The 20,043-nt window shown below is 43.6% G+C and overlaps 1 protein-coding gene across 1 annotated transcript; it reads right to left on the bottom strand.

The window, feature by feature from the left end:
• Nucleotides 1-1,347: 1,347 nt before the first annotated feature.
• On the bottom strand, nt 1,348-19,703 carry LOC137665113 (hematopoietic prostaglandin D synthase). Its single transcript, XM_068403916.1, has 5 exons — nt 19,562-19,703; nt 8,319-8,411; nt 5,580-5,689; nt 2,213-2,311; nt 1,348-1,527 (listed from the first exon to the last, which is right to left on the bottom strand). Exons 1-5 carry the CDS (start codon nt 19,692-19,694, stop codon nt 1,363-1,365), a joined length of 600 nt encoding a protein of 199 aa, XP_068260017.1. The 5' UTR covers nt 19,695-19,703; the 3' UTR covers nt 1,348-1,362.
• Between the last annotated feature and the right edge of the window lie 340 nt (nt 19,704-20,043).

Genomic DNA, 20,043 nt, shown 5'->3' on the forward strand with positions numbered 1-20,043 from the left:
ATGAGCAAAAGATTGGACCTTGCTTTCAGTTCTGCCAATACGTGGTTTGTCTCTGGACTGAACCACTCATATGGTTCAATGAAATAATACTTACGGTGGGAGGGAAAAGCAAGTGTGAAGGCAAACACTTTCCCAACAGTGGCCATTTTCGCAACAGCGGCTCTTCTCAGTGACATCCATTGACAGGACAAGGGGCAATGGGTGCAAGCTGGAACACAGGAGGTTCCACATAAATATGAGGAAAAACTTCTTTACAGTGAGGGTGACCGAACACTGGAACAGGCTGCCCAGAGAGGCTGTGGAGTCTCCTTCTCTGGAGACATTCAAAACCCGCCTGGACGCGTTCCTGTGTGATATGGTCTAGGCAATCCTGCCCCGGCAGGGGGATTGGACTAGATGATCTTTCGAGGTCCCTTCCAATCCCTAACATTCTGTGATTCTGTGATTTTCAGCCCAGAGGATTGCCCAAGTTTGTTGTGCTTTATCTGCTTACACCATACGCAGTGGAGTCCTCTTGCAAGCACTTGTCTCCCCTTGAGTTTGTGTAAACCGCTTGCATCTACAACCGTCCACGTTGCCAGGATTTCCACCTACCTGTTTTCCCCAGTGACGGAAGAACAAACTGTTCGTTCATTTGTTCTAAACCTGGTTTCCACCCCTGACACCAGCACACCCCAATTTGTGTCTCCTACTTACTGGAAGGGATACTGAGCTGCTGAATGTTTTTTGCAGCTGGTGTGCTGATGCAGAACTGGTGCTGGTGTGGGCACCAGCTCAGCTGGGCAGCTTTTTTGTCGTGTTTTGGGATTTTGGGGGGGTTTGGGGGTTTTTCTTGTTTGTTTGTTTGTTTTTTGTTTTTTTCAGTGGCACAGCATAAACTTCAAGAGGCTAAAGAAAGTGCTTGAGAGGCTTGAAGTTTGTTGACCACGTGGGTCTTTTTTTCCTTTTCTTTTTTGCTTAGTGTCCTTAGTCCTTCTGCACATTTATCCTTTCTGTTGATTAGCCTGCTTTCCTCCCGGTTGAGAGTCTACAATAAACAAAGTATTGTTGAGATTGCATCTCTCCGGGAAGGTTTATTCATCTCTTCTCCCTTTAAGAACCCGCAGAACATTAATTGAGTTGATCAAGCACTTTATTAGTAGTGGGGGAAATGTGGTTGAAACCACACCTCTCCCTCAGGCTCTACTCTACTAAATCAGCTTTTTGGAGTCTCTCCTATAAATGGATACAAGTGGTAGATTTTGATTTGGTATAGCATACCCATCTGAAATTAATTTAAATGATTGTAAAGTTAATAACTTGGGATGCTTGTCATGTTGAAAGCTAAACATGCATTTGTTTTCTCCAGTCTGAACAGCTGACCTACATGATAGTCTGTGGTCTTTTCTGGATCCAGGCTGCAATAGCTGGAAGTGCTTGCACTCTGTCTCTGAGAGCCAAAAGCCTGGGGTAGTTGTCTGCCAGGTCAGGTTTACAGGACAGAAGTGTTGTACTGGACACATCCCAGTAGAAATCAGCCCACGTTACCTGGTGGAAATGGGAGAGAAAGCAGTAAATTTTAGTTGGTAATCTCAAAAGCTGGGACTACTAATATTCTCAGCAAACTGCAGAAAGGAAACATGAATTGATCTGTTTTGTCTAAGGTGTTTTTTTTTTTTTAAAGCCTACAATTACAGAGCTAGTAATTAGGTTACAATGCAAGGCTTGACTTAAGCAAAAATTGGTTACATAAAGCCCTTGCTGCAAATATTACTTGCATTATAATATTAATCTTTCCTGCTGCTAACTGTGCTGCAGAGAAGTGTTTAATTAGCTGCCACACAGTTTTGGGTAAAAAAGAGGATTACATTTTCAGAGATGTTTTTTTCATATTGTCCTATAAATTGATCAGTGATTATAACCAGAGTTCTAAACAACTCCCATCTGTATTGACTAGTACAAAGGCATTTATAATGTTTTGTGTCAACACACTTCTAAACTGGTTCAGAAAATGCAGATCCTAGTCCTGGTTTGCCTCACTTTTCTAATAGTATGGAAAACAATTTTCTCTTTGCAATTCAGCGACCAATTGTGTATTGGTAAGAGCAAAGAGTTAGAAGAGTGGGGAGAGTTGTTTAGTGGGCTGGCATGAAATCCAGAAATTCAGCAATAGTCAATGATTTTATTTTTCTGGCAACCTGATTGGGACGGGAGAAACAAAAGTTGTACTTACAGACTTCCCTACCAGCCAGTTGCTATCCCCTAAGAAACTATCCAAATCTTTCAGTAACTCAGGGGCTTTGTTGGTGAGGATGTCATCAAATGCTTGTTTCTGGGGGAAGAACGAAACACAAAGATGCACACCAATGTGTAAGCACAACAATCAGCAAAATTGAATTTTTGGCGGTTTATTACTTGTGAAAAAGAAAGCTGAAGTCTGAAAAAGGTGAGAGTGAAATCATTTGGTCTGACCCAAACTTTGGAGTATTCTCAGTTCTCTTTGTCACTTGGATACATGCAAAGGGGCACTACGGAATTTAGGAAAGCTGAGGTAATTACCCATGAAGTGGGTTGGATGCCCAGAACACAGCATTCGTGGCTCAGCGAGCTGTGTCTTAAGCCAATTGCTCCCTTAATGAACACCTGAGAGCTCCTGGACGCTGAGACACGATGTGTGGGGTGATGCTGCCCATTTATCTGTGCTAACAGCCACCCAACTGTGGCAAGACGGGAGCCCTGCCATAGATTTGGGAAGAATCGATCTATAAAATATATTCCCAATGTCTCACGGTCATGTTTTTGGGGACTCTTTTGGATGTTATGTTTTCTAATGTACGGGGTCTCAAATTTCCAGAATCCCTTAAGCTCAGGCTTTCCGTGCTGTCAGTCAGATGCTGGTCAGTTGTTGTCCCTTACCAGCCCTTCTCGTGTGAGATGTGGAACCTGGGTTTTGAGTTTTCGCTGTGTTTACCTTTGAACTTTTATGTTAGTAGGTTATTCTGCTTTTTTTGTTTCCACAGCATTGAGATTTGAGGTGGTTAAAATATGTTTTTAAAGGCTGAATCAGTCTGCATTGAAGGATATGGACCTCATTATTTGTATGTAATGGATGAAGGATGAGGTTGTGTGTGGTGGTGGTTCTCCGGTAGCAGAAAGTTTTAAGGCTGCTTTTAAAGGGTTAGCTGTTTCCTTTGGAGAGGGGAAACTGTTTCTGGGTTTCTCTTCTCACCTGCATGGAAGCAATTGAGCTTGCAGACTGTTGTGATCATCCAGTCTGACCCGTGTGGCACGGTTTGTGCAGTTAATGTTCTTGGCCTAATTTTGGAGGAACACACTCAGGCTTGGTTAAATAAGCACCACTGTATGGGAATGGAATTATTTCAACAGCCTTGAAATTCAGGTTAACGAAAAAAGAATAAAACTTAGAAGAGGCAGCTGCCTAAATGGTCCCAAAAATGCAGGCTGAAAGAAAATCAGTATTTCTGCAGACACGTTTGAAGATTTGACATCCTTTTCTGCTGTCTGTTAAGAGCTTGGTAACTGAATGTTGTGGCTGCAAGTAACAGCCAGAAGTTTGCAGTCCAGAAATTTCCTATTTGTACCCTGTGCTGTAGAGTTTCCTTTTTTCAGGTGAGTTCCCCTGCCCCGCCCCCCCCCGACTACTGGGTGATCGTGACGGCAATGACGTCTCCCAAATACAGAAATATTCAGTCAACCCATGAAGCTGATGGTGACACGACCTGGATCCACCTTCTGGAGTGGCATGTTCTACTTGTCTCAACCCTGGAGCTCTCCAGCAATGTGTGACAAAGCTGTTGCAACGCCAGCTATTTTTTTGGGGGGCTGTAGGGTGAGGGGAGAGTCTGTGCCTGGCACGCAGGGAGCTTCCATGGGCAGCTTCTACCTCTGCTCTCTTTACCTTCCTTGGTTTCCTCTTTGCTACTGGGTAGATAGCACAGCACATCCTTTCCTCTTTCTCTGAGGGATGTGTGTTCCTGTACTCACTTGTCAGGCCAGGGGAAGTTTTCTGACTTCACTGTGTGTGAATTACTTACATGTGGCCTTGTGAGACCATGAGACGCCACTTCTACCGCAAGGTGATGGCAGGGGACTCAGGAGGAGAGAGAGAGAACTGCTAACAGTGGGGAAAAATGCTAGAGATTCCCAGAAAGTAAGTTTCTTGATCTTCCTTGGCCCCAAAACACTCCTTGCATGCATACATGCCTACAGGCATATAAGGGTTGCCTGTGAACTCTCTTCCCTTTTAAATTAATCGCTGGTGACATGATCTGGGTCCTTATTTTGGAGAAGTGCTTGAGTACGAGCTGGACACACGCAGGCGTTCTCATGGGAGTTTCCCTGTAAAGGAGCAGCAGTACTGTGGCAGTAGTGCTCTTCTACACTAACGTGTTAGCAATAGTGTGGCTGTTCCTAAATGATTAAAGATCATGAGTCAATCTCCCCAGCTGAGGAAACTTCAGGAAATCACTAGGAGATTAAGTAATTCACATTTTTGATACCAAAACCTCCAAATGCACTTTCAGATTTTCCCCTGCACGACTTCAGAGCACTTTCATATCACTTCATTATTTATTATTGGTTTTGGTCAACATTTTGTACTCTGTGGTTTCTATACTAAGATACCCTAGTCTATCTGAAGTGTTACCTTTGAATAAATAGAAGATGGCTGTGCTGGTAGTTAATAGTGAGAGCTGTTGTTACATCACCACTTTCCTAAAAGGGTCAGGTCATCTGCTTGGGTCAGAACTGCGTGAAGCCACTGTGACGCTGGAGTTAACTCATCCATCACCCTCTTCCCCAGCAGCCGATCTGCGTGCTTGCATTTGGGGCTCTGGTGAGAGGGACTGAACTGATGCCAAAAAGAACCCCCAAATGCTGTAGGACTTGCCCGGGACTGTGTTTTAAAGTAGCCATGGCAGCATGTTAGCCTGGCATCAGTATCAGAGGACTGAGGTGGGGCCACAGGGACCTGAAGAGCACAGCTACAGTGACAGGGAGGGATGTGCTACCTCCCCTCTTTAGCAGTGCCTGCTGTCCTACACCGCCCTGGTAATTGAAAAGCATTTGTCCCTGGCAGCTGATGTTATTGAAGATTGGTACTTACTAAAAGCCAAGTAGAAATCAAGCTGCAGAAGGGCAAAAGAAAGATGGGATGGAGCTGTGAATCCTGTTCAGTTAGCAAAGAGAGAAAGATTTGCGCTTATTCTGGTTGCAACAAGATACAGGTATCGCACAGTGCCAGCTGGGATGGAAGTGTCCTGTCTTTCCCCTTTGAAGAGCAGTTTGATGTATGCACATACGGCATCCTTGATTTGAGGTGAACCAGTGAGCGGCGGCCCATGCTGGCCTCATCAATGCTTCTACTGAGGGTGAAAAAAAATCTGGTGAAGAAGGAGGTGGGAGGGAGCAGAAGGCCTGTGCTGGATTAGCCTGGAGGAAGAAGCACAGAGCTCCTCCAGCTCAGCTGTGGTGAGGTGGTGGACCCAGGGGTTGGCACATGGCAGTTTCTCCAGAGGAGATGCTCAGGTACAGAGTCATGGCTTATGTGCTATCTTTGTTTAAATTAGTGATTGTCTTACTCTCACGTCCTGGTTTTTCTCTGCCCAAGGGAATAGCGTCATGAAATCATCTATGGTGTCCACAATGGCATCAGCTAGTGCCTGTTCCACAGGCGTCTGACCAGCCAGACCTGTGGGAAGCAAGCAGATGAAGGGAGGTTAGAGGCAGCGTCAGCAGGAATTTTTGATGACCCAAAGGCAAACTCTGATCTTTGTGAATGTTTCCATAAACATACGTGCTCTCCAGGGCTTTTTTGATGCTAACAACATGCATTTGACTCCTTGCATCCAGATGCAACCTCATCTAGCTTTGCTTTTTTCCCCGTCCAGCCTCATATAGCCACCTGAGGTAGTGAGTTGTTCTTTCCATCACCCAAGCCCATGTCCTGACTACTGCTTCTTTATCCTTCTCTCTGCTTTCCACCATCCCAGGACATTCAGTGAGGGTCAGCACTAATTCCTTTCTGTTAATCTTTCCCTATCCCAGCTTTCAATGTCCTTCTCCATCTCGTGGTCTTTCCATCTCTCAACACAACCTCTAAAAGTGCTTCCGTGAAAGTCTGCGTCGCTTTCCCTCTGTCCTGCCTGTTCAGCCCCATTTTGAACCTTCTCGTGACATCCTGCTTGCTTTTGATTGCTTCATGGTAATCAGCCACCTTAGCCAAACTTTGTCTTGTTTGCAGATCTGCTTTCCTCCCCTCTTGCTCTTTGGCTTGCCTGCAGTCTTCTCAATGCTGCTACTTTTTTCCCTCGTTCTCATTCCACAGACCTGCGTTCATGCTTTCACCTCTGTGCAGGTTCAGGTCATCCTTCTCTTCCTCTCTCGGTTCTTTAAGCCTCACCTGGAAGCTCTGTGGCTCCCGCAAACCATATGCCCTTCCTCTGCCAAGTCATCTCCCTTACTGAAACTTTATGCTTTTGAAGGCAAGGGATGTGCCTCTCTGTTTGGGCATCAAGTTCTGTGCACCTTCAGTAAAGAGCTGTTAGTGACAGGCACTTAAAAATGCCATTTCTTAATTGTAAAGGCTTAGTGACACCTATGCAGACTTAACAGCAGAAGTAGCAAGTTTTCACTATGAATTGGAAAATATTTTTTTTCCCCTTCCACGCATGCTATTTTCCCTGCTGTAGCTGACAGTGTGATTAACACCAAAAGCAGGACAGCACGGTCTGGGTGCGCTAGGATTTGCCAGAACCACAGACTGTGTGGCTGTTGCAAGCCAGTGGAAAAGGTGTTGGGGGAATGCCTATGTCAGAACTTCAGACCGTAGAAGGAGAACAGCCCCAGATGAGCCCCAAGATAGGAGATGGGGCGGGAGGCAGTGTGGGTGGAAGGTAGGCTTTCTCATCGTTTTTCGTTACCAGGTGGACGCTCGTCATCCTCTTCTCTTGCAAGCAGTAGATTATATCAAGGATGGAGGAAATTGGCAGGAACACAGTATGGCAGACATGCTTGAAAATATGTTGTGCCTTGAAGAATAAGGCTCTGCACTTCTGCCTGTTTCCTCAGTTGGAAAATGTGAGATCTTTTGAAAGGCAGGTTGCATCTCTTTGCTCAAAGTGTAAAAAAGCAGGATAGCACTCGCTTCCCAGCCCCCCTCTTCAATTTGCTGACGTTCAGCACACCATGAACCCGTCCGCCTTCGACCAGACCAGTTTTGCAGATGGTTTTGAATGACAGCTTGCTGACCTAAAGCAAGCTCTGACCACTCTCTTTGGTTACTTGCATTACTAAGTCTTATATCCCTTTATCTAACCCATCGAGTACTTCCGTAGCATGTAAGTATTTAAAGATGCAAGTGATGTCACCATCTGACCTCATCTCTCTGCCATCTCAGAATTGTTGCCTAAATCTGCTTCAGAGTGCTCTGCCTGCTGACCGTGAGAATCTCTAATGCTTCAAAACCTCCTCCTCCTCCTGGTCATCTCTCTGGTTAGCCTGGCAACTCAAAGTGTAGCTCCAGGGGAAATTGCTCAGAGAGCCCTCAGGAAGCCACAGGTACACACTTTGTGTCGTTCAGTGACAGGTGAATAAAGTTTATTGGCTGGAGAAGTCAGCCCAAACCCCGGGTATTGTATGCAGAGGGGAAACTCAATCAGATGTAAGAAGGGATTATTTCTGAGTACACACTTACAGTGCAAATACAGAGCTCAGCCACGTGACTTCAGCTCTGAACATCGTAGCTTCATGCTACGGGTTGTTACTTTGAGCCTTCTTTTTTGTCTGGTCTTTTTTACTTTCTACATGACATGGGGGTGACTCTACGCCCTGTCATACAGCATTCTAGCAGAAGTGCTTTGCTCTGTTTCTTCTTTCTGATCTTGGAACCACTGGGGATGCAGCCCGAGATCTCATCACGATTGCCACAGGAGCCCCAACCCAGCGAGAAAAATTGGCACCAAATTACAGTAAGGAAGTCTGCTGAGCACGGGCATGCCACCACACAGCACTCCCTGGTGCTTTTTAAACCATCGCTCTTTGAGTGGCACCTCTAACAGCATCCTATATGGTACGCTGCGTTTCTGTGCTCAGCGCTTGACGCTGGCACACAAACTGCAGATGCAACGAGAGGCTGATAACTATTAGCAGATTGTGCCTGGGAAAGGCACTAGTACCAGTATTGCCACGCTGGTGTTGACTTCTGCTTGGCTGGGCTTGCCAAGCTGGTGGTTTGTTTCTGGTTTTGCTGTGGATGTATGTTTCCTGAGCATTAAAGGTGGGTGTAGAACAGAGCAAGAAAATAGTCAAGTATGTGTTACCTGATTCTCTGGCAAGGTATCTTGCTATTGCCAGGCTCTGGTGAATGGTAACTCCATCTACTTCCAGAATGGGGAGTTTGCCGAATGGGATAGCTTGGAGGAGAAAGAAAAAGGAAAAAACATCCAAAAGTTAAATCATAGCCCTTAACAGTGGGCGTCTGTAATAGCTGCACTTCTACCACTCAGAGGGTGTGCATTGTTATAGCACCTAACAATTTCACAGTATTGCTGTAGGGAAAGGCATGGGCTAAATAAGAAAGAGTAAGGTTAAGGATATAACCAGACCACACTGCAAGAAGGCAACTAAAGCACAGAAACCAGGTATTGCATTTCCTATTTCCTAGCCTTGTGCTGTAAAGGCTGAATGTGCTCCGACACATCCTGAATTCTTTATGCAGGGAAACTTTTCCGTGGAATCTTGGTTTCTCCTTCTCTTCCCTGCTTTTTCGGCCCCAGGAGAGTGACTGCCAAGGTTAAGCAAAGTACTACTGAAGATTTTGTAGTGCAGGATCCAGCTGGAGTATGAAGTGGGAGATTGGGTAAAGGCTACAAAGGTGCTTTTTCATTTACACCTGTTTTAAATTCAGAAGCAGTGATTCAGAGAAGTATCTGTATTTCAGAACTTACATTGTGACAAGACACTTCGCTTGACAGTCATGACTAAGAGACAAATACAGCTTTCACACCAAACCACAAATGCTAAGAAGATACTCAAATTTACTTGACTTGGCTTGCATTCAAAAAAAATTCAGTCAGTCATGGGAAGAAGCCTCCAGACTTTAAGTATAGGGGAAGCCAAACTAAGCAGGCATCATGGATATCTGTAAGAGTGTTTGAGATAAGAAATTAATCTTATTTTTCAGCTGTTAATTTAGTAGCATAATGTATGTGACAACACGGACTGCTGTTTTGCCATGTTTTGGAGAAGCTGCTGGCGTGGTATCAAATGGGGCTGGAACCTCGCTGCAAAGCTTATGACAGATTTTCCCAGCTTGTTTAGGGTGATGAGAATCCGCTTGTGGGAACCCGGTGCTGTTAACTGGAGGAACTTTGAATCTCTGCATTTCAAAGGATGCTATTTCATCAATTCCAAGTACCTGATTGCAAGTGCTGGTCACAGCCAAATGCTTTGTACCTGGTTTTTATCTGGATTACACTTTATGTAAATAAGATGTATGCCCATCTTAAGCCTGTCTTGCAATGTAAAAGGGCAGTAGCGGACAAGAGAGACTGTTGGCTATTGGAAACACACAAGGTGCTTTCAAACCCGCGGGAACTGTCTTTATGGGACAGCTGGAATGACATTTGTATTCCTTGAGGTTTTTTAGTTCTTCATGAAAAGGGAAAAATAATGAAACCTCTTGCATTTGTGACCTCTTTATCAAGACAATTTCATCAATGATGACACTGCCACGTGGCTCTGTGGTTTAGCACGCAGTGTGTGAATCACATTAAGTATGGGATCTTAGATGTCAAACGTGTATCTGCAAAAGGAATTTGGCGGCTGCACAAGACAGCCAGGACTCCTCTGTGCATTTTTTTTTCTGCATCTGAACACAGTACTCATGATACCCTTTCCCCCACGCTCCCCAAGTTCAGCACACTGTGAAGCCAGTATAAATTTTGATGCTGGTGGCTAGCAGAAGCAAGAGAGCTCCAAGGGCATGAGCTGCTGTATGACAGGGAGAAAGCGAGCACTCCTAGTTGTTACGGAAACAATAATAGACTTGTTGCGCAGAAGACTTCACGTGTTTATCAAGCAGAGAGCAGCAAGGTCCTGGCAAGTCCGTGTATTGCTTCATTGAGAAGCCAGAGAGGAAAAGACGCATCCCTAAATGCCAAACTGGATAGCTTTCTGGTTGTGAAAATGAGAAGAGCCTTGGTTCTGTGCTGTTGATTAGCGGTGCAGAGTGCCCTGAGCATTGCTGCCTCCAAAGCCACAGAGCTGTGAAATAACGTTTGCTTATGCAGGACACCAGCGCTTCTTTCAAGTGAGCGCGAGTAGAGGGGATGAGGGCACGCGTGACTGCTGGACATGCCAGCGTGGTCAGCCTACAGCCATCTTCAGGTCCCCCCAGACCACACGAGGCTGTACAGCAATGCCTGACAACAGGTAACAGCAAACGTGCAGCCAGCTCAGGAGCAATAACCGCCGCCCCTGAAGGAGTCAACCGGCCTCCTTCAGGCCCCAGGAGGATTGCCCCTGAGCTGATGCAGTTGTGGCTGGGCCAACGTGACTGAGCCAGCCTCTGTAGCCGTAACTGTCAAAACACGATGATGGATGATGGTCACTGCTCAGGTTGGGAAACTGCAATTGCTTCATCCAGAAACCAAACAGACCATTTTCTGCTGTGTTCACATCCGGGGGAAAGTCTAAAAGCCACAGCTTTAACTGATGTGCAACATGCTCTAGGTGAACCTGCTTTGGCAGGGGGTTGGACTAGATGATCTCCAGAGGTCCCTTCCAACCCTTAACCATTCTGTGATTCTGTGATGTTTCACTTTGTCAGTCACTACAAGGAAAATGAAAGCCGGTTGGTTTGTATAGATATAGGGTTTTTTTAAGAAACCCTTGGTTACAGCAAAAGGAGGGAGATATCTTTCTGATAGTTGAGGAACATGGATTAAGGTGTGAAAGGCAGCTGGGTAGCAGAGCGGTAGTAATCTCTCATGGTCTGTTTCTCAGGAATCTGGCCGTTTCTGGATTCACTTTTTTTTCCCTAGTAGTCCACAGAATTGAAGGGAATTGCTATTCATTCCTTGAAAACATGAGTAATGCCTACAAAGTGCTTCTTCCTCAGTGCTGAGTTATTTTCATTAAGATCTGGTTATTCTTTCCTGGAAAAGAAGCTGAGTTTACAATTGAAAATATACAAATACAGCTTTGTTTTGTGTGCAATAGAAATATTAATACATTTGCATGATTCATAATGCAAGTATAAAATTAATTAATTGTGCAATGAAAATCTGCTCTCTTGTCCCACAAGATTTAACTGTCCAAAAGGCCTTTATGCTTTGATTTATAATGAGGCTTGGGGTTTTTTTACTAAGAGGCACCATATCTATTGCCATCGTTACTGAACAATGCACTATTTAGAGCATAACAGATGGTAAATGGGAGATGTTCCTTCCTTTCTTGTGTGTTCAAAATGCCATTTGATTTTTTCTTATAAGGAATAGGAAAAAAAAATTGTGATTTGAATATAAAAATGTAGATTTTTTTTTCTTGCTGGTAGAGTGTATATATATGCTTATACATTGACTTTTGTCAAGTATTGAGTTAATAAGCTGTAAATGAGTGCAATTCTGAGAGGTCTGAAGAAAGCACACTTGTGCTGTGCAGATCATCATTGTAAAAATCTGTCGTTTCTTCTTGACTGCAGGACATGCTATTCTTGCACACCAGAAAGTATGGCAGTATGGCTGCTTTACAGCTGAAGAAAATAGGAAAGAACAGTTAAGGGGCAGAAAATATTTATAGTACATCTCCTCTGTATTGGAGGAGAAGGTATAATGGCTTATAAAGTTGCATTTTCAGTCTGGAAAAGTTTAGGGAAAAAAAAATCTCTTTGCCTTTGAAACATCATTATCCAAAATTCATGTGACAAGACCAAAGTTTTTAGTGACCTTCAGTGAAGGTTGCTGAAAGTGACTTTCATAAGTGAAAGTCCTTTTTGCTCTTGTAACTTAAAAGAACAATTTCCTATATTGATAAATTCATAGCAAACCCAGGAGATAGATTGTGTATATATAAGACACAGGCCTTATAAGAGTAAGGCCTGTTCCTTACACTGGAACAGGCTGCCCAGAGAGGTTGTGGAGTCTCCTTCTCTGGAGACATTCAAAACCCGCCTGGACGCGTTCCTGTGTGATATGGTCTAGGCAATCCTGCCCCGGCAGGGGGATTGGACTAGATGATCTTTCGAGGTCCCTTCCAATCCCTAACATTCTGTGATTCTGTGATTCTGTGATTCTGTGAAGTTTGGCTGTTGCGGGCAGGAATGTGTTCCCTGTGAAAACTAGAGGCTTCCTTTTCCAAGTGGAGAAGAGGGGGGTGGATTTGTGTCACGCAGTTCATCCTAAGGAAGGATGCGAAGAGCCTTCCCACAGGATGGGCACAGTTTGACTGCTGGAGGCAAGGTCGGGCTTTGACAAACGACCTCAATGTGGCCCCTAGACACCTTGTCCATAGCCCATTTTTTGAAGCGCAGCAGAAACCACAGCCAGGCCGTGTACTCAGGGGCTCCAAACTGCAACAGAAAACCATCTGTCTGTACATGAATTTAAAGAGCGTTACCCTTAGACTCATGGATATGGGCTTCTGTGGCTTGCTTTGAGCCTCCTGTGGTGCTTTTGGCCCTAGCTCTGCTCATTGACAACACACATTCAATGAACCTCTGAGGATGTTCAAATGTGCCACATGTGTAAGCATTGTATTAAAACTGCTAAATTTTACATATTTTTGGTGACAGGCATGGTTCGTGTGACTCCAGAAGAACAAAGCACGTCGGTCGGTTCCTGCCACGCTCCTACATTAGATGAGCAAGTGAAAGAGGTGGCACGTGAAGCTGGAGTGTGAGAGGGATCTCATTTGGGTAGAATGAAACCTGAGGGGGCAAATCATGAAACAAGATGCATCGGAGAGCAATCGTGAATGAACAGTTAAGCCAAAGTAGTGCAGGCTGGAAGGATGTGCGTGTCACTTTGCTAGTTTTTCTTTACCCTTGATCGATTAGGGGGCTGCTTTGTACTTACGTCAGTTTATACCCTTGTGTACCCATGTGGATGTCCTTTCCGTGTTTTTCAAAACAATGTTGTCTTGCGAAGTTTCTGACTCCCACTTGAGCAAATACATTTTAAGAAAAAAACCTAGAAAAATCTGTTGCCGTCATCGTACAAACAGCGTCATTTCTCAGGCATGCACAAAATATATGACCTTTCTCTTTTAGTTTCTGCTTGCTTTGTTGCTCATCTGAAGTAGAAGGCACTACGAACGCTTGTGTTGATTTCCAGATTTAGATTGAAAACTCACTGAAAAGAGGAAGAGGGTTGTTAAAAAGCAGGCTGCTTGGAGAACTAAACCTGTAGTCTTCTTTAAATTGAACTTTCATCAGCAAATTCTTGCTTTTCCTATTATCTTGGTTATTAATTGTTTTTAGCATTGCATGCTGGAATGAAATCTCCACAGACTTTACATTTACCATGAAGAAAACCTTGACAGAGGGTGAGTGTAAGGCATCAGGCTGGTCTACAGTCTCTCTTCTCGTTTTAGGAAGGACTCACTGAAGTATCTGTGCAGTGTTTAGGAGCTGGATGCATTCTTTTTTATACATACTTTAATTTTGGTTGGCTTTTGTGACTAGAACTGTGATGTTTATGTAGTGTTTGCCGGATACTAAGCAGGGGAGACGAGGCCTGATGTGTGTTAAAAGCAAGGACATCTGTATAAGTTGTCTCCATCCCATGAAACCCCTAAGGGCTGTGATAACTGTTCCCATCCTGGCATGCCTATAGGTTCTTACTAGTGTTCAGGCCTTCCCTTTGACCATGAGCTCCTCGCTCAGCCTCCTGGGCACGACCCCAGTGGATGGTGCTCACGTGGGCCTCTTTCTCTGTCAAGGACGGGGAAGGGAAACACAACACAGAGCTGAGCACAGTTTTGTCCAAGCCTGGCAGCTGGGCTGGTTGGCAGCTGGTGTGGAGAAACCAGAGCTTAGTGCTGTGCTGTGCTTCTCACCGCTGCTCTCCCCCAGCCAGTGAGGAGCCTCTATGCAGATACAGTTTTTAATTTTCTCCTTCCCTTAGCTCTTTCTTCCTTCTCCGCTCATCTTACCTTCTTCATTACTCTTCTCCTCATCATCTCTGTTCTTTCCTCCTCACATTTATCCTGACTCGCCTCAGCTTTGCTCCCAGACGTGAGTTCAGGTTCCCCTGTTTCCCCTGAGTTGACCTGCTCTTCCCCATGTTTCCTCCTGCCTGTATTGAAATTGTCCATGGCCTTGGTGCTAAGCAGCCTGTGTTTAAGCATTTGATTGTTCCTCAAAACCTGAATAATTAATGGTTTTGCAATGAAGCAGCTTAGATTGATACCATAGTAAGGCAGCTGGATTGGTCAAAGATGGGGGAAAATAAATGTCACAGCCATGCTTCTTCCTACAATCTCTCTGTCCAGATAAGTTCTCCTTTGCCTTGAAAACTAACCATAACCGCTTTTCATTTCCATTCGTATTTGAATTGGTTCATCAGGAACAAATATATGAGATACTTTGCATCTTCCAGATAAGAAGTATATGGAAGATGTGGTTTTTTGTAAGGCTGGCAGAGGAGCAAGGCCCCTGGGAAGTGACTGGCCTGCAGCTGGGGGCGTACAGAATCTGTATCTTCTAGAAAGGGAAGATCGGGATGGTGCTTTGATCTAATCGCAGCCCAGCATTAGTGCTGTAGTTACTACAACTCATGTTCTCCTTGGAAGTGATTGCTAAGCCCTACTTTTTACCCCAAGGCAGCTATTTACAAATCTTAGCTAGAGCTACACAGCAGCAAGTCACTTGGGAAACAGAACAACCGCTCCCTTGAGGAATCCTTGTCTGCTGTCAGGTGCCTCTCAGGATTTATCTATTATCTTAGAACTATGTTCAATGCAATAATTAGTCTGTCAAGTTTCCTGAGGACCTTTCAAGCACCGTCCCACCCCTCTTAAACAGTTTATGGGATGTTTACAGCCATTAGTGCAATGAAAACATCCTTGGCTATGACGATAAAGTCTGTGTAATTGCCATGGCTTCAAATTCCCTGAACGAGCCACAGAACAAAAGCTGTCACCTCGTGCTAGCTTAATATCTCGAGGGATGGTTACTTTATGCACCATTACAGTGTATTTTCTGCTATATCATGACTTATGTCAGTGCAAGGATGCTTTTTGTGAGGAGCCTGTTATGTGTCAATACAGATCTTGAATGAGTCTATGATGTGATAGCATATAGATTTTGAATCGACTGCGGTTTAATTGGTGGCATAGTCAAGCCAAAGTGTGTTCAAAAGGAAATGTAAAATGTGAGTTTGTTTACTTATTTAAATAATTATTGACTTACACAGAGTGAAGGGTCATGTAAAGCTTCTACTCAATATTTGTCTGTTTTTTAAAATTCTGTGCTAAAGCTAGTCAATGCTAATATTTACATACTAGCTTGCTTAAGCTTGTTTATGTTATAAACTATTATAAACTACAATCCTTGCCTGAAATCAGCAACTGGAAAATTTACCAAAGATTATTTGATCAGTGACAGAAGAGAAAAAAAGAAATGTTGAGATACAGAAATTTTAATTTCAGAGTGTATAAGCCCAATGGCTTAGGATTTTATGTTACAATATGCCTCCCTCTCATACAAAAAAAAAGCACCACTTAGGTGTAAACAAAGCCAAGTGAGACAGTATTTCTAGGAGTGAGGAAGTACTTATTTGCCTGAAGGACCATTAAGGTGACAGCTTGCTGGGGGGAGCTACATGAAAAATGCCAAAACAAACAACAAAAACCATCACACTCTTCAGTTCAGGTCAAAATTAAACTTGCAGCAGCTGCAAGTCTGCTTTCTAAATGGCCTTTCTGCACATTAATCTTAATGCACACATTTTCTATTTTCCTGTCAGTTTTACAGAACTAAGAAATAAGTCTTTTCTTCAGAATAGTGACAGTATTTTCTGGTTTATATGGTATGATGATTTGGCTGGGAGGTTGGTATTTGTTGCAAAACCTTACTTTAATGTTGTGAAAATGGATGAAGCGAACCTATCCTCTGTGCAGAGACCTGACTCCTTGTGCTCTTAGACAAACCTGAGTTCTTTGATTTGTTCCCTTAGTAGCTCAAGAAACATGAAGTGCTCTCCTTGTCCAAACTTCTTCCCTAGGTATTTTTCTTTATCATACTTCATAATACTTGAAGTTTTTAAAAAGAAGGACATTATGTTGTACTTGCAGACTCTGCAGTCAAAACTGGTTTCAGATCTTTCATAGGCCAGTGGGTAAATGCAAACATGGTGTAGGCAAGCGGGCATAGCAATTTGTCTGGTATTTCTTAATATCACTTCAATATATAATTATGTAATTAGGTCAATTACTTGGACCGATTTTAATGATTTTCGAGGGCTGCAAAATAAGCAGTGTACCAAATTGCTATTACATTAGCTGCTGTTACATTAAACCAGCTGTAATTCCCCTTACCATTGCTAAACACTTACCACCCTTTGGTTTTCACCAGGATGAGACTGAATGGAACCTGCTACTTTATTTCTTTTCTTTCTGAAGTAGATCCAGTCCAGGCAAAACAGGAGAAAAATCCTGAGCTTCATAAGAAAGATTTGAATAGAGAATATGAATGACAGAAGTGTAGAAGATATCTCAGCAGGGTGAACTGTGCCTTTGTATGCGCAATGGGTTGGATGGATCCGCTCATTTCATATTTACTGTTGAACACAGCAGTAACTGAACTTTTTTGGCAAGGATCCTGTTACCTGCTTTCCTGAGGGCTGGTGCTTTTTCCTCCTCAATCCCCGTCTCCATGGAGGGAGCTGAGGCACGTTTTGAAAATTCAGGATAGGAGAGAATGCAAGTGGTTTGTTTTTCTTATGGCAAATGGTGCATCTCTGCTGTATGCAATCTTGTTGTAGCATTAAGAGACACAAACCCCGTACGACCTAGCCCCCAGCTAGGAGGCAACCATTTCTTGTGTTGAGTCATGGGCTGCAAAGTCAGCGTTTAGGTGCCTTAGGGCAGATCGGGGCAGGGGCTATCGGTCTTGTTGTACAGAGTAAGGCTGTTTACTGCAAAGCCCTGTTGCTACATTTTATTTAGAGTTTTGCTGAATGATTTGCTTGTGGGAGATTACTTTGTCTGGAAATACCGTGAGTAAGGATTGCTTCACAAAGGAGGAGGAGGAGGAGGTAGTCATCAGTTAGTTAGTTGATGTCCAGGCAACTTCCTTAGTAGCATTGTGTTGTTATGCATACAAACAAGATACTTTTACTCGTGTTTTAGTTGGTGAACCTCTTAACTTGCATATTGTCTGCAATGCAGATGCCACTGGTGGCAAAAGCCATCATCACATTGGTGCTTGAGCCAGGATTCAGGGAGCTTTCCAGAAGCAAACGTTTAGCATACTGGTATGAGAAGTAATAGCACTTTCAGACATGCATCCGACTGTTTCTTTGTAGGTGTACATTTTCCTGGTCAAATAGCACGATATATTCCAGTTCCCACCCACTGACTGACTGGAAGCATGCTGTCTACAGAAGCCTGAAATTCAAAGAACTCATAGGCCAGCATAAATTTTGCACAGATGATTTCACAAATCTGAGAGCAGCAGCTCCCATGTTTTACTAAACTTCTTAACTGCTTTGGAATTTCATCTAGGGATCAGTCGTAGTAAAGACTGCTATGAAAGGCCATTATGCAGAGAAAATGAAAAATTAACCCTCGCTAAACCTGCTAAAAAAATTTTCACATCGCAGAAAGAGAAACAAAGACATCCAAAAGTTAAATGACTTGACCAACATCCGTTAATGCAGCAGATACAGCTACAAACTGTATGGCTTAGGATTTCCCGGGTGCTTCTGCTCCCAGGGTTTTGGCAATAATGGTGTTGCAGCTGGGTGTACATTGTAGTGAACAAGTGCTGTACATATAAAGCTTCACTCAGAAGTTCGTGATGTGAGCACTGAAGAAAAGCACAGGAAGGATTTTCCTGCATTGTTTCTTGTGCTGGCTTGGACATTGGGGATATCATCAATATTGATTGGTAGATCTGCTGTTAGAACATCTTGTCCTAGGATATGAATGCCTCTGTAACCTTTAAGTCACTATTTATGCTTTGTCTTTTTAATTTGTCTTACTTAAACGTCAGTGTGCAAAACTCTTCACAGAATTATACATTACTGAGCTTTGTTTCAGGACACAGGTGGGTGTGTGTATGTGTGAATATGTGCATAGTTAAGTATGAAAAAGGCCTACGCAGAGCTTTCCTCTATTCCTCTGAATTCTCAATCTCGCCTTTAGCTCCTGCCCTGCTTCCCTGAGAACTGCGGTGGGAGAGACATAAGCTGTATCACATGGTCAGCAGGCTTAAGCTCCTAAAAAGAAAAGGTTTCTGAAGTTAGCCATCCCTAACTGAAAATATCCCGTTTCCACTGCTTCATTTGCACTCCTCTCTGTGGGTTGTTAGCCAGTGGCTTTTAGACTTGAGCACCACAGACAGGCTTCAGCTGCCACTTAGAGAGCAGCAGTGCTTGAGTATTTGTCATTCAACTGACTGCAAACGTTATGGGGATGACCAAATTTAGCTGCACCCTGCATGAATATGGTAGCCTGCTGGCAGGGCTTATTAAATGGTGTGAAAGCCTACCAAGAAACATTGCTTGATTAATGGAAATCACATCGTACATTAGTCATGCATTTTCCCCAGATTATATGATTTATTCTTCATTCCAGATGTGAAAAGCGCCATAGCCTGTGTCGCAAAACACAGGCGAAATCCATGCAGTGAAGACACAGATATCTCTCATTTCATATCCCAGTCTCCAAACTCAAGATCTGTTTCATTTGAACTAAAGTTAATTTAATGAACAGAAATAACAAATAGCTTTAATAGCTGGAAAGAGGTTACTTTTAACTAAAAAGCATGAAATGGAGTATTGCAGCCCGCAGAGTACTCTCAGAAGGGCTGTTGTTAGGAACAATGATATTCTAGCACCTCTTTTGATACCTTTGTTTTATCTTTACTCTATCAACTGATATCTCTTGTTTTCTCTCACCACCTTCCCTCTCTCAAGACCTTTCTGGTTGCAAAGCAATGTCCTGCTTGACACTCATTTCCAATTTGGCTTTCTAAAGTTGGTGTGAAGGCAGTGGTGTGGTCTTTGAGACTAAATTCTCCAAAGAACCTGGGAAGATTAACATGGATTTGGTCAGCTTTAGGCAGACAAAAGCTGAACTGAATTGATGAGGAGTAAAAGCCCAGCTGGATGACAGCAGCTAAGTCATTTTAGACTGTCTGAAGGTTTGGATGCAGACTTCTGTGAGAGCATCAGGAATGACATTTTGGCTGTCTAGGCAATAGAATTCCCACAGGCTTCATTAAACCCAGGAATTAAATGTGTTTCTGGTCATGAAACATACAGTTACCTCTTCACCTGCTTTGCCTTTCGACAGCATTTCTAGCAGAGCTTTGGATCTAAGATCCCATGCTACTTACTTGGTTTGATTTTGGGCCAGTCTGCTGCTTCTATCCTGTGGTCTTCATATTTCTTGCCCGAATAGGCAAACAGGTAGCGGCTGATTTCTGCTCGTCCTCGCAGATTGAAGTATGTCAGCTTGTACCGTGGCATGCTGGATCCCTGGAAGGGAAGACATCGTGTTGCTTTAAATATGAGTAGCACAACTCCTTTTTACAAAAGCGCACCACATGCTTGTTTTTGTAACACATGCTTGTACAACGCAAAGGACATATTACACTAAGCCACGATGTGTCGTACTTTGCAATCGTTGCATTAGTCATGCTGCTTCATTCTGCATTTGTCAACCACAATATTCAGACACGGACAATGACAGTTAAACCTGCAGTTCCTCCTTGCGTACGTCCAGAAAGATGGCTTGATTTTTTCAGACATATTAAGGACTCTCAGCTTTCATTTACTTTTCTTGTGACTCCAGACTCAGGCCAGTTCTATAACGTGT

Source organism: Nyctibius grandis, chromosome 6 (genome assembly GCF_013368605.1).
Source record: "Nyctibius grandis isolate bNycGra1 chromosome 6, bNycGra1.pri, whole genome shotgun sequence".
Lineage (NCBI taxonomy): Eukaryota > Metazoa > Chordata > Aves > Nyctibiiformes > Nyctibiidae > Nyctibius > Nyctibius grandis.

Excerpts from the sequence above, each read along its gene's own strand:
- LOC137665113 (XM_068403916.1), bottom strand. The coding sequence starts at position 19,694 with ATGCCACGGTACAAGCTGACATACTTCAATCTGCGAGGACGAGCAGAA. Across the intron at positions 8,412-19,561 it reads CTGGCCCAAAATCAAACCAA|CTATCCCATTCGGCAAACTC; the intron begins GTAAGTAGCATG and ends TTCTCCTCCAAG. Across the intron at positions 1,528-2,212 it reads ACTGGCTGGTAGGGAAGTCT|GTAACGTGGGCTGATTTCTA; the intron begins GTAAGTACAACT and ends CATTTCCACCAG.